This window comes from Cervus elaphus, chromosome 14 (genome assembly GCF_910594005.1).
Source record: "Cervus elaphus chromosome 14, mCerEla1.1, whole genome shotgun sequence".
Taxonomy (NCBI): domain Eukaryota; kingdom Metazoa; phylum Chordata; class Mammalia; order Artiodactyla; family Cervidae; genus Cervus; species Cervus elaphus.
The window spans coordinates 40615399-40628779 of record NC_057828.1 but is presented as its reverse complement, the minus strand read 5'-3'; the positions used below and the strand labels follow the sequence as shown (position 1 = coordinate 40628779).

The 13381-nt window shown below is 39.5% G+C and overlaps 1 protein-coding gene and 1 non-coding gene across 5 annotated transcripts in view; both read right to left on the bottom strand.

Annotated features, from left to right (window-relative positions):
* LOC122708195 (dimethylaniline monooxygenase [N-oxide-forming] 1-like) overlaps window positions 1-13381 on the bottom strand; it is a 38700-nt gene that overhangs the window by 2110 nt on the left and 23209 nt on the right. For 2 of the 4 annotated variants that reach the window (XM_043924376.1, XM_043924375.1), the window contains exons 4-8: window positions 12768-12930; window positions 9008-9150; window positions 5757-5956; window positions 3652-4007; window positions 2907-2979 (exon numbers count right to left, since the gene is read on the bottom strand). In XM_043924376.1, the coding sequence (XP_043780311.1) occupies window positions 2907-2979; window positions 3652-4007; window positions 5757-5956; window positions 9008-9150; window positions 12768-12930 (935 nt within the window). Of the gene's footprint in view, window positions 1-417; window positions 522-1420; window positions 1557-2861; window positions 2980-3651; window positions 4008-5756; window positions 5957-9007; window positions 9151-12767; window positions 12931-13381 lie in introns of those variants that run through there. The other 2 variants (XR_006345042.1, XM_043924377.1) reach the window with 2 other exon arrangements.
* On the bottom strand, window positions 11302-11406 carry LOC122708405. Its single transcript, XR_006345185.1, has one exon. It is a non-coding gene; the product is annotated as a small nucleolar RNA U13 (small nucleolar RNA).

Here is a 13381-nt window from a genome sequence, read left to right as displayed (position 1 = left end):
TCTGTACACATCGTTTGTCAAATGCTGATAATGAATCTAGTATTACTTTAGTTCTATTGTTAAATGATTAGCAATTTCTAGCAAAAAAGGTTTTATATAATTTTACTATTCTTATATCTTCCTAAAACTCAATTATTGCTTGATTTGTATAATGTGAAAAATCACAAAACTCAGTAGGGTGAAATTCTGTGTAATGCTGGTATTAATCTTTAATTAATTAATCCCTCGACTGACCAAAGTGACAAAAGCTGTTGCTTCATGTAGTTCTAATTAGTGATTTATGTTATACTAGAATTGCATAATGGAGATCAAATCATATCCCAGGTTGAGAATGAAGAAGAGACACTGGAAGTGCTTTTATAATTTTGGGATTTAGGACTTTGACAAGGATAGTAAAACATTTGAAGTTTGGAAATATATATGAAGGAGAAAAGTGGTGTTTCTTAAAGGCAGTGATTTTAAGTCTTTTTTCTCGGTCACAAACCCCTTCTTTTTCCCAAGTGAAAACTATATGTCAAAGTCTGAAACATAAACAGTAAAACAGAGAAAATCAGAGGTGCTTTAGGATTAGGAGCTGGGGAGAGCAAGAGTCCTTCCCAGCTGGCCATCTGCCTTCCACTGTCCCTGGCCCTTTGTGGTAGCCAAAAAGCAGAGCGCAAGTGGAGACCTCTCTCTGGAGAAGGGCCGACAAACTTGTTCTGCAAAAGGCTAGATGCTAAATATTTAAGGTCTATGAGGGCCATGTTACAGTCTCTACCTCAGCTAGTCAACTTTACTGTCCTAATGCAAAAGCAGTCTTAACCAATACTTAAATTGAGTCTGCTCAGTCGCTCAGTTGTGTCTGACTCTTTGCAACCACATGGACTGTAGCCGCCAGGCTCCTCTGTCCATGGGATTTCCCAGACAAGAATTCTGGAGTGGGTGGCCATTTCCTTCTCCAGGGGGTCTTCGCCACCCAGGGATCAAACCTGTGTCTTCTGTATCTGCAGGCAGATTCTTTACCAGTGAGCCACCAGGGAAGCCCAAACTTGAGTGGGGCTGTGTGCTAATAAAGCTTTACTTATGGCCACAGTGATGTGAATTTTACAAAATTTGCACATATCATAAAATCTTCTTCTTTCTAGTGATTTAAAATAGGAAAATAGGTGGTTGGCAGATTTGGTCCATTGGCCCTGTTTTGACTCCTGTTCTAGAGTGGCCGTCTGAATAAAAACAGGAGAGCTGAACGTGGATTTGCTGAAATGAATGAATGAGCAGACCCTTTGGTGTCAGAGTGGATAAACACAACAGTTTGCCTTCTGATTATGGATAGAAGTATAGAGTAATATCTGGTAGATAAGGATTAATTACATTTGGTTTAGGATATAAACTCTACGTTTCCATGTCATGCTAGATGACCATGGTCTAAAGTGATGGTTTAGGATGTTAAAACCTCAGTTTCCTTTTCCTTTCTTTCCTTAAACAGGTTAGCTTAGTCTTTTTTTCCCCTCCTTTTGAGTCTTAGCCGCTTCTTTTTTCTCCAGTGTAACTCACACCATTCTTTGCTCTTGCTTTACCAGTTTTATTTTTTTTTTACTCTTTTTTTAAAAAATTTTTTTTATTTATATTTATTTTTTTATTATTATTTTTTTTTCCAGTGGGTTTTGTCATACATTGATATGAATCAGCCATGGATTTACATGTATTCCCAATCCCGATCCCCCCTCCCACCTCCCTCTCCACCCGATTCCTCTGGGTCTTCCCAGTGCACCAGGCCGGAGCACTTGTCTCATGCATCCCACCTGGGCTGGTGATCTGTTTCACCATAGATAGTATACATGCTGTTCTTTTGAAATATCCCACCCTCACATTCTCCCACAAAGTTCAAAAGTCTGTTCTGTATTTCTGTGTCTCTTTTTCTGTTTTGCATATAGGGTTATCGTTATCACCTTTCTAAATTCCATATATATGTGTTAGTATGCTGTAATGTTCTTTATCTTTCTGGCTTACTTCACTCTGTATAATGGGCTCCAGCTTCATCCATCTCATTAGGACTGGTTCAAATGAATTCTTTTTAATGGCTGAGTAATATTCCATGGTGTATATGTACCACAGCTTCCTTATCCATTCATCTGCTGATGGGCATCTAGGTTGCTTCCATGTCCTGGCTATTATAAACAGTGCTGCGATGAACATTGGGGTGCACGTGTCTCTTTCAGATCTGGTTTCCTCAGTGTGTATGCCCAGAAGTGGGATTGCTGGGTCATATGGCAGTTCTATTTCCAGTTTTTTAAGAAATCTCCACACTGTTCTCCATAGCGGCTGTACTAGTTTGCATTCCCACCAACAGTGTAAGAGGGTTCCCTTTTCTCCACACCCTCTCCAGCATTTATTGCTTGTAGACTTTTGGATAGCAGCCATCCTGACTGGCGTGTAATGGTACCTCATTGTGGTTTTGATTTGCATTTCTCTGATAATGAGTGATGTTGAGCATCTTTTCATGTGTTTGTTAGCCATCTGTATGTCTTCTTTGGAGAAATGTCTGTTTAGTTCTTTGGCCCATTTTTTGATTGGGTCATTTATTTTTCTGGAATTGAGCTGCAGGAGTTGCTTGTATATTTTTGAGATTAATCCTTTGTCCGTTTCTTCATTTGCTATTATTTTCTCCCAATCTGAGGGCTGTCTTTTCACCTTACTTATAGTTTCCTTTGTAGTGCAAAAGCTTTTAAGTTTCATTAGGTCCCATTTGTTTAGTTTTGCTTTTATTTCCAATATTCTGGGAGGTGGGTCATAGAGGATCTTGCTGTGATTTATGTCGGAGAGTGTTTTGCCTATGTTCTCCTCTAGGAGTTTTATAGTTTCTGGTCTTACATTTGCTTTACCAGTTTTAGTTGTGATTCAAAAAGAATGCATAGCACTTAACTTACCCACTGGGCTTGTTTTTTTTTCTTTCATTAACTTCCTCGATCATTATGCTTGATGGTGGTAACTTAATCACACCTATAAAGCAAACAAATAAACAAAAATGCAATGTAACTTCAGTGCTTACTTAGCAGGCAAAGATGCTTTACTACTGCACATCTTTTATTTCTACTACTGAGCAAATTATCTGTTCTTTTGGCAGAAATGTTAGCAGAGTAATGTTAACTCCTGGTGATTATGCCACCAGTTGAAGAGATAAGAATCAAATCCCCTCACTACTTATTTGATATTGCAGAACCTCACAACTGGCTTGACTGAATTTGTCATTCAATTGATTGAGCTTTTAAAGTGTTCAAATGTTCATTGAACCAGTTGATTCAGTCAGACTAGCAGCTGATATTTTTTGATTCATGATTTATCTTTTGTGCTTGTACTGGCACAAATTCATTATGATATTGTAATTCAGTGAACAATAGATGAATTTGCTTTAAAAAATTCTATTATTTTAGATGGGAGGTGGGAAAAGTCTCAAAATTTCCAGTATCTAAATTGACACAGTAAACTGAACACATATATCCTGTTATTTCTTTTTTTAAAATTAATTTATTTTAATTTGGCCACACCACGTGGCTTGTGAGATGTTAGTTCCCCAACCAGGGATTGAACCTGAGCCCTCCACTGTGAAATGAGGAGTCGTAACCCCTGGACTGCCAGGGAATTCCCATGTTCTCCTATTTCTTATACACTTACCTTTCAGGACCCGAACAGCCCATCGAGCTTGTGTATCCCCTGTGGGTAGTATGGAGCCCAAGGGTTTGATGAGACCAATGACAGCCAGGGTTGGCTTTGGTAGATGTGCAGGAAAGATGTACTTGTATAGCGATGCCTGGCCATCTTCGACTTTCACTACAGTCTCGTCAAGGAAGGGGAAATCAAAAGTGTATCCAGTGGCAAAAACAATGATATCGACGGGCTCTTCCTTTGGGGTGTTGTTAAATACGACAGAGTTTTCCTTCACTTCCTTAACGCTTGTCTTGATGAGTACTTTCCCAGTGATGATACGGCCTGGGAGCTCGTCATTTAGCACAGGCTCTCTTAGTTGTACCCTAGACATTAACATGGATAAGGAAGAGATCTGCCAGGAACTGATGCAGTCAGCCCGCCCTCCTCCTCCCCTTCTCCTCTTCATTTTGCGACTTGCCCCTCAGCTAGGCAGGAGGTGACAGTACTGTGGGAAGTTACCTTTGTGGGAGTGGCTTCATGAACGACCAAGAAGGATGATGGAACCATGCTTACCATTTACAAGAATTTAGAAGCCTGGGGAGAAGGAGGTCAGAATTTTCTCTAGCTCTACTTCTCCTGCTGAATTCTAGCATTCAGTTATCCCTGTCATTTTAGAGATAGCTGAATGCTGAAGGACCACAAGGGAAACCAGGGACTTCTCTATGTGCTGAGAAATGCTAGAAACTCTTTCCTCCTCAGAAGCAATTGTACAAGGAAAGTATGCATGTGTTTAAAAGGAACAAGGGCAGAATTAGCTTTTTCTGGCTATGCCTTTGGAATCACCCTTTTCTGGCTGTGTCTTTGGAATCACAAAGCAAATGCTTTGCTAGATGGTTTTAAGTAAGCTGAGTCATTTTGGGCTTATGGTGAATGCACAGAAACAGACAATGTGATCAAATGGAGCGAGCTCTGGAGCAGGAGGTAGTAAGGGTGGCTTTGTGTCCAAATGTTTATACTTAACAGAGCTTGGGAAAACCATTTCATCTTTGTAGGCTTTCCTTTATTCACCTGTAAAATAGGGATACTAATACTTGCCATCCTTGTTAGTTGATTGGGTAGGATGAAGAACATATGAAATAGTATATTTCTAAGAACTTTGGAAATGAAAAAGGATTGGCTAAATCTAACAGGGAAGATATTACAATTCCTCAGGCTTCTTTTACATTTTCTAGGCTTTGTGGGATTAAATAAAGTCTTTTGAGTGGCCATTCAGGCTAAATCAAGCTTATGGTAGGAAAGGCTCTGGTGAAAAGTTTAAAACTCCTAGGGGACCTGAAGTTAGGTAACAGAAGAGGGTAGGTAAGAAAGGAAAAAAATGGAGACAATAGCAGGACTAGAAGAGCAGGGAGAGAGGAAGGTGTATGAGAGAAGGATGAAGAGACCCAGAGGAATGAAGTACATGTAGTAGGAAGGGGGCTGTCTCCCAACCCTGGTGGCTTGGGTGCCACCTGATCAATCCTGGTCCAGAGTGGAATCTGGGGGAAGATCAGACAGGACCTCCAGGCTGTGGTGCTACCCCGGCAATGGAATATCATTGTACAGAGTCAATGAATGAGGAAGTAAAATAAAACCACTGGTACTTGTTAATGGGCTAAGTAATGGGTTGTAACTGAAAGGATAAGACTGAAATCAAGGTCATCTGAAGAAGGCACTGTTTTTTGAAAGATGGTGAAGGATTAAATTTTTCCCACACTGTGAAACAGGCAAATGTGTTGTTTTTGTTGGAAGAGTCATAGACAAATAATTCTCTTTTGATTGCTGCAACTAAGGTTTATGTAACTTGCCAAGGTCACAGAGTCTGCTTGGTACTAGATTAACTTGGGCAAGTGACTGAATTTCCCTGTCTTAGTATACCCACTCTGAAAGGGAGGTTATATGGTTTACTTTAAAGGGTTGTTGACAGTTATGTATCACATAATTCTACTTACCAAGCACTGAAAACAGTTAGCCATTATGACTAAGTAATTTATATGAAGTTTTCCTTCATACTCAGTCTTGTTGCTGTATTATGGCTGCTGGAAGGACCAATGCCCCTTCTCCCTAACAGCCTTCTGCAGCCCCTCTGCATTTACCTGTCTTCTGGTATTAAGCCATAATTTGCATGATTGAACCAGCTGTTCATCCTTTTCGCTATCAACCAATTCACAATTGGAATTGGAAGAGAATTTCTGAATGTGTTCTGAAATCGTGTCATGAAAACCATGTCCCATGGGTACCCTGAGTCAAAGACACGGCTGATCGCCCATGCCCCTCCGGTGGTGCTGAGGAACACCTAGAAGCAATCAGAGAGGTCACTCACTTTGACACAGTGAACAGGGCTGGTTCTGTCAGAGATTATTTTCATGAGTTGAAAGGCACCAAATAGCCAGCCACCCCCAAAATACCTCCCTGACAAGATAGTTTTGGCTTCTCTAACTCCTACTTTATTCTTTTGAGATAATGGTTTGAGTATCTAGAGTATTAAAATGCCTTAGCACATATTATTGAGCACTTTTTATCTGCCAGGCTCAGTGCTAGACACCATGGTGAATTATATATTGTGGTTGGCCATAGGAACTTAGAATCTCATGTGAGAAGATAGTGAATAGGTGATAACAACTTTGTATGCTAGTGACTATAGGCAAGAGTAGGGCAAGGATGCAACTGAAAGTTGTCTGCAGGGACTTCCCTGGTGGTCCAGTGGTTAAGACTCTGCCTTCCTGGATCAAACCCATGCAGGAAGCACAGGTTTTATCCAGGGAACTAAGATTCCACACGCTGTGCAGTGCAGTTAGAAAAAATAAAAAAGATGTCTGCAAAGGGTTTCAACATAAAGCATTGTTAGAACTGATAGTAAAATTCAGTAATAAAACTAGTTTTGGTGGATTTTTAAAAAACAGATTATTTGACTAGTTGAGTTTACCAGCTGACCTAGTTCATTAAGCTAATAGTTACTTTGGAACCTATACAACAAAGAGTTGTCTGTATAACTTTTTAAAATTGAAAAATTTAGTCAACCGATCTGTTGCTTTGCAAATACAAAACAACTGGTTTAATGCCCGTTTTCTCTTCCAATAAACTGGGGCATGGTGGCCATAGCTGCAGTGTTACTGCCTTTATGATACATTTTGATTGACCTTATAATACTGGAGTAGGTAGCCACTCCCTTCTCCAGGGGATCTTCCCCACCCAGAGATAGAACCTGGATCTCCGGCATTGCAGGCAGATTCTTTAGCATCTGAGCTACCAAGGAAGCCTCATAATATGATGGAGCCTTATGGTGGCAAGAACTATAAGCACATCAGTAATTCTGACATTATACATATTTGCACCTGCCTTTCTTCATCATGATGAAGAATCAGTTATGATATTTTGGTAGAAATGAATTATATTCTGAAACAAGGGAAGTTTCTTTGTCAATATAGAAATGGTGTGTGCCAAAGCATGTTTTCAGATTGAAGAAATTTCCAGTGGTTAGAGAAATAGAAGTAGTAATATGTGACTCAGATGTGTTGGTCATTGTGAATGGGCCTATGCTGATTTTTGCTTCAGAACCTCCTTTTCCTTCCTTCGGGATAACTCTACCAAATTGCTAAGTCTCTCCAAATCAGTCGATCAATCATCAAGTTCCTTCCTTAAAGTTCCAGAACGGAACACACTCCCAATTCTTTTTCCTCATACCTATTTTCATTCGTGCAATTATTGATCTAATTCTTTACACTTATTTACATGACATCTGTTTTCCCCATGACTATACCATCTATGACAGCAGGAATCCTGTTTGATTATTCTGTTCTCCCGTGTATCCTCCATGCCTGGCACAACATTTGGTATAGCAGAATTCAACAACTAATATTGATTTGTTACCTGAATGGCTTTCAATGAGTTCATAGCATAGTTGGAAAGAAAATACACACTATAAATAATACATACTATATATTTTGCCTGTATATAAAAGGCAATTGCCCTGCCGCGCTAAGTGGCTTTAGTCATGTCCAACTCTGTGTGACCCTGTGGACTGTAGCCCGCCAGACTCCTCCATCCATGGCGATTCTCCAGGGAAGAATACTGGAGTGGGTTGCCATGCCCTCCTCCAGGGGATTTTCCTGACTCAGGGATTGAACCTGAGTTTCATAAGTCTTTTGCATTTGGCAGGCAGGTTCTTTACCTCTAGCGCCAACTGAGAAATCTCAAAAAATGAGCAATACCAAGAATTCAAAGTGCCATCCAAGGAGTGTAAATTTCAGTTATTACATCAATTCATACTGGAGAGATGATTTTGTGTTGGGTAGAGGTGTCTGGGAATGTAAATGTAAGTTGTCATAAAAGAGAAAAGGGCACTGCAGAAGGGAGGGCTATGGTGTGAGTGAAGGGGAAAATTGAGGCTTGGGGGTGGGAAAGGTCACAGAGTAGACCAGTCGGCGTTCAGTTGATGATCATGTGGGAAAGCAGTGCAGGATAAAGTTAAAATGGCAGATCTGGACCAGGTGATGGAGAGCCCTGTAATTAATGATTTTTTTTTTTTTTTTAGGTAGGGAGGAGTTGTTAGTTTTTTAACGTGAGTGTCATAAGGAGAGCAGGCTTTTCAGAGGATTTGTTTCTTGGTGGTTGGGGGTCTGGATGGATTGTTGTGTGTATGGGGCTGGACTGGGGCAGGAGTCCAGGCACTTAAGGTAGAATTAGGAGCAGGGGCTTTGAATGGAAGAGACTTGGGTTTGAGGACTGGCTCTACCAGCTGCTGGTGGTGTGCCTTTAGGCAGCTTGTTTAACTCTAGGTTTCAGTTGCTTCACTGGTGGTTAGGGAGTCTTGTACCTACTTCATGGCTTGTTTTGATGATTGGCTGAGGTCATGCAGTAAAGCCTTTAGTGCTGTTCTTGGTACAGAGTAAGCAAGCCCCAGTAATAGTAACTCTTCCCATAATTGTGAGAAGGAAAGTGTAACAGATTCCACGTGAGGTGGTATGGACCTGATGAGGATGGTGGCAATCAATAAGGAAAGGAAGGAGCAAATGGGAGATCTTAGTAAGAAAAAATTAGCCAGAATTTTCTGACTAATGGGACTGAGTAAGAAACAGATTCTTCCTGTAACTCATTTTTGCTGGGAAAATAGCAAAAATAAGAAGTCAGAGAACCCAAATTTTTGAGGAAAAATGATACAATATGACACCTGGAATTTATAGTAACATTTATGAACATTCAAGAAAAAAGTACCTAAAAAATCTGTTTGTGTGTGTGTGTTTTAGGAATTTTTTCCTTTCATTATCTATCATGGTGTCAGACACAGTTTGCTTGAGGCATGCATCTTAAGATAAAGCTCCTCATTAGGTAACACCAAGAACCATACCTTCTTTGCCAGGTGGCTGGCCTCCACAGCAATGTCTGTGCCAGAATTTCCCATTCCAATAACAAGAACGCTCTTGTCCCTAAATATATTTGGATGTTTATACTCTCGGCTGTGGAAATACTGGCCTTTAAAAGTATTTATACCTATAGAAAAAAAAAAGGAAGTCAGATAGAAAATTTACAAGATCTGTGAATGAAACACACACATTATTCAGCTAATAACATCCTTTTGATGGGTGATTTAGGTTGTTTTAATAGCATACTCAATTTTAAGAAAATCTGAAACACGGATACATAATTATGCAAGATACAGAAATTGGTGAGTGATTATTTATTTAATAGAGATACTTACTCCATCTCACTAGATGGACCTCTAGTTTTACTTATTAGATGATTACTAAGTTAAAATATCATGGCACTGTAAAAAAACCAACCCCCCCCAACCCACTGGGGATTTCAAAGTTTTTGAGCATGAGCCACCCATCCTTCCTTTGCCCTGCAGTAAACCATTTTCTGCTAAAAACAACAACAACAACAAAAAAACAAAAACAAAAAAAAAAAAAAGAAGTAAAGAAAGAAAAAAAAAGCATGGCATTAAGACTTATTAAGCTGAAGTATAAGAAGTCATTACTTTTTAAAATTTGATAGAAATGAATGGGACAGAAATACTCTATTTGCTAATATTTGATTATTTAGAAGTTTTCATAAGCAAGGAGAAAGAGCAGAGAAGTTAAAGTGAACTATGAGTCAGTGCTTCCACTCTATTCAGCAAACTTTTTGGACCCCTCTTATGTGCCAGACACTGTGCTAGATGATATGGGAAATAAGAAATAAAAATATGGGACTTTCCTGGTGATCCAGTGGTTAAGAATCTGGCTTCCAATGCAGGGGATGCAGGTTCACATCCCTGGTCAGGGAACTAAGATCCCACATGCTGCAGGGTCACTAAGCCTGTGTGACACAAGAGAAACTTGAGTGCCACAGCAAAGACCCAGTGCAACAAAAATTTTTTTAAAAAAGGAAATAAAAGTATGGTCCCTATTTGAAAGATCCTTGTGTGTTCGCCTTGGTGACTGATGGTAACTCAGGCTAGGTTTGCTGAGCCAGCCAGAGTTGGCTCAGAGAAAAAGGAGATATGTTAGTTATACTGGGATCAGAGCTATTTGAATTAGATAAGACATCTCAGTTGATGCCAAATCTCACTGAAACATCAAATGCTTGTGGAGGGTTTTGGAAAATACTCTTAGGTTGCATAAAACGATCAAAAGCAATCCTGTACAAAGAACATTTTTTTTTTTTTTTAAAGAAAATATCGCAGTACATCTAGATTCTCAGTGAATTCTCAGGATATGGATGCTGTGGCACATTAGTGGCACATTACTGGGCCTTAACCAAGGCCCAGTAACTCTTTATTTCACCTTAAATCTTTAGAAATCTAACACGAATCTCAGTTAAAACCCAACCACAATCTAGATCATAAAGTTTAGCAATAATGCAATCAAATTCAAATATTGACTTAGCTCAATATTTGACCCAATATGGATCCGAGAACTGCCAGGAATGGAGAGCTGGACAAGTTTAATGAGAATAATAGCATTATCTATGAATGTTAGATTATCTTAGATTATCTCTGGATCAGGCTCTTTTGGATCACAAGTGGACAAATATGAGACTCTGTGGCTTGAGTCTTCTCTCAGACTAATACTTTCCCCACTTATATTACAGGAGAACAGAGCAAGAACTTTTGTTAGGTGAAGTGGCTGTGTTAGTAAACAGCTGAATGTATATGGTTTCTGAATTAATAAAATAAGTTACTTTGGGAAGTTATATATTTATTCCAACTGTAATACCTATTATATTTACTAAGACTTTTTGGAACACTTTCTTCTTGAATTGCCTCCAGAACTCATGACATGGTTTTTTGAATAGCTTAAATGAGTTTAATTTTTGTGATGATTAACACCTACTCCAGGGTGTGTGTAAGTCTGCTATGGGGCAGAGAGAGAGATGATGAGGTTTGGAGGACTCCATTTCAAGTCTAAAGTCATGAAATTTTAGTGCTCAAAGGCTCCTTAACAATAATTCAGCCATGGATTTGAAATAACCAATTGGTAGTGGCTGGTAATATGGATATTGAGAAGGATGGCAAATACTGTAGAGTTCTGTTTGCTTGATTTGTGATATATAATGTTGGGTAAGATAGGTAAAACCCCTCAGTTTCTAGGAAGGAAAACAGAGGCTTAGAAAGGTTAAGTGTAAAGCCCAAGATTATATAGCTTTTTTTCCTTTTTTAAACATCTGATGGGTAATGGGTTGGTGTCCTAACAAGGTTTAGGAGGGAGCACATGTCATGCAACAACATGAACACCCAATCATCATGCCCATGAACTACTAAAGGATCATAGCTTCTTAATTGTATAACCGGGAATCTATACCTCCTGGGTCCCAAGCTCATCTTATTTAAACTGAACACATTGGCTCCATTGCTTTCAAGCTATGCTTTATCCTAATCTGACCTGACTTGAGTAACATCTGCAGGGCAGGTCCAGGACCATTTCAAGTACATGAATTTGTTGTAAAGTGAGTATTGCTGTTACTACAGGCCATATGTAGACTGGGATCACTCCACTGGACCCCTATAAAACTCATTTCATTCCTTTCACGCAGGCTATGTGTTGTCTTATCCACTTCTGTATTCTTAGCAATAAACACAGTGTACTCTCTATGTCAGGAAATTCTCTGGATTCTTGGAGTGATCCAGTACCAGGCACTCCTATTGGGAGTTGGAGTAACTTGCCTACTCAGGGGTTTTCTCTGTAGGCAAGAAATGGGTAAGGTGGAAAGAATTCATAGTCGAATGCATTCAAGCAGAGGCTGTTGAGTCTTTCTCAGGGATGCTGAAGAGTTTCCTGTATCAGGAAGAAGGCTGAACTGCGTTCCAATTCAATGATTATAGTCTATGACAGTTTTCAGGGTGTGTTTTATCTTAACGTGGCCTGACTTCAGTAACCGCTGGGAGCAGACCAAGTATCATTGGAGGTAGATGAATTAATTGTGAACTGAGCCTTGTGATCACTGTGTCATATTTAGATGATTCGGATTAAAATTTGCTTAAGTTTGAACCTTTTGAATCCTGTGCTGCAGATTAAATAAACCAAGCCACTGGATTTTCTATTCCCTCTGAGTTGTAATCCAATTGAAGTTTGACATAAATGAATCATGGTTGCAAAAGCCAGATGAAGAAACTGAGGCCCAAAGATATCTTAATTTGTCTCCCAAGACTCATGCCCCTAGTGACTGTTACCCAGTGCCATAAACCTTTGATCTAGGTAACTGCTGTGACCCATAGACACAAACAAATGAAAATCAAGTTATTTTTTCCTTTATTCACAGATTGATGCTTGTGACCTCTCCTCTCACCTTTGTCAATGCACTACTGCTGTGTCTAGCAAACGGTCTAGGCCTCCCGTGTCTTAGAAGGTTTTCTGGTGCTGCCAGTCACTTAGAGATGGACATTGAACTTCAGTGAAGCATGAAACTGCTTCATAGTTATTCATTCTACTCTTTGGTACTCAAAACTTGTTTGAAACTGATGAAAGCCAGAATCTGGCCAAATAGCGCTGGTCAAGGGAAAAAACCCTCTTACCTCACTACTTTAACTATTTAATGGAGGAGATCAATAGGAATTTATTTCCAAAACAATCCAGTATCAGGGTGGCTCACATAAGACAAATTAAAGTCAGTTGTAGAAAGGGCTATACCTGGAAAGGAGTCCAGTGGTAAATACGGATTAGTAAGAAAACCAGTGCAGACCATGACAGCATCAAAGATGGCTGACTCTTGCTTCCCTTCGCGCAGAGTGACTACCTCCCACTGGCCTGTGGCAGTAAAATCTGGGCGTTTTCTTACACTGTAGACTTTTGTCTGAAAAGAGAATCATAGACATGGTTAATAGTTTTCAAGATTCCAGAAAGGGCTTGCTGGCTGACATGCCAATTATTTCAAATGTTCTTGAGCACAGACTAAATATAATAAGCATAACCCTAGACACTGAATTGGGCTCTCAGGTTAATCACAATTTTCTGGATGGAAGTATTCTAAACTTAGAGTTGTATAGGGGTATTGAAGAGAGGTGGTCAGGTCCAAAAATTTTAAGTGATTTGCTCCAAGTCTCACAATGTGTGATAGAACCAAGACTATAACACAGGTCTTTCTGTGTTTTTAAAGTTCTTTTTCTGCCGTATCTAGTTCTTACAGAAACAACTCTGTTTTTTCAACTTTAAACTTTTTATTTTGTATTGGAGTATAGCCAATTAAAAATGGCGTGTTAGTTTCAGGTGAACAGCAAAGGGACTCAAGAGACAGTTCTTTTCAA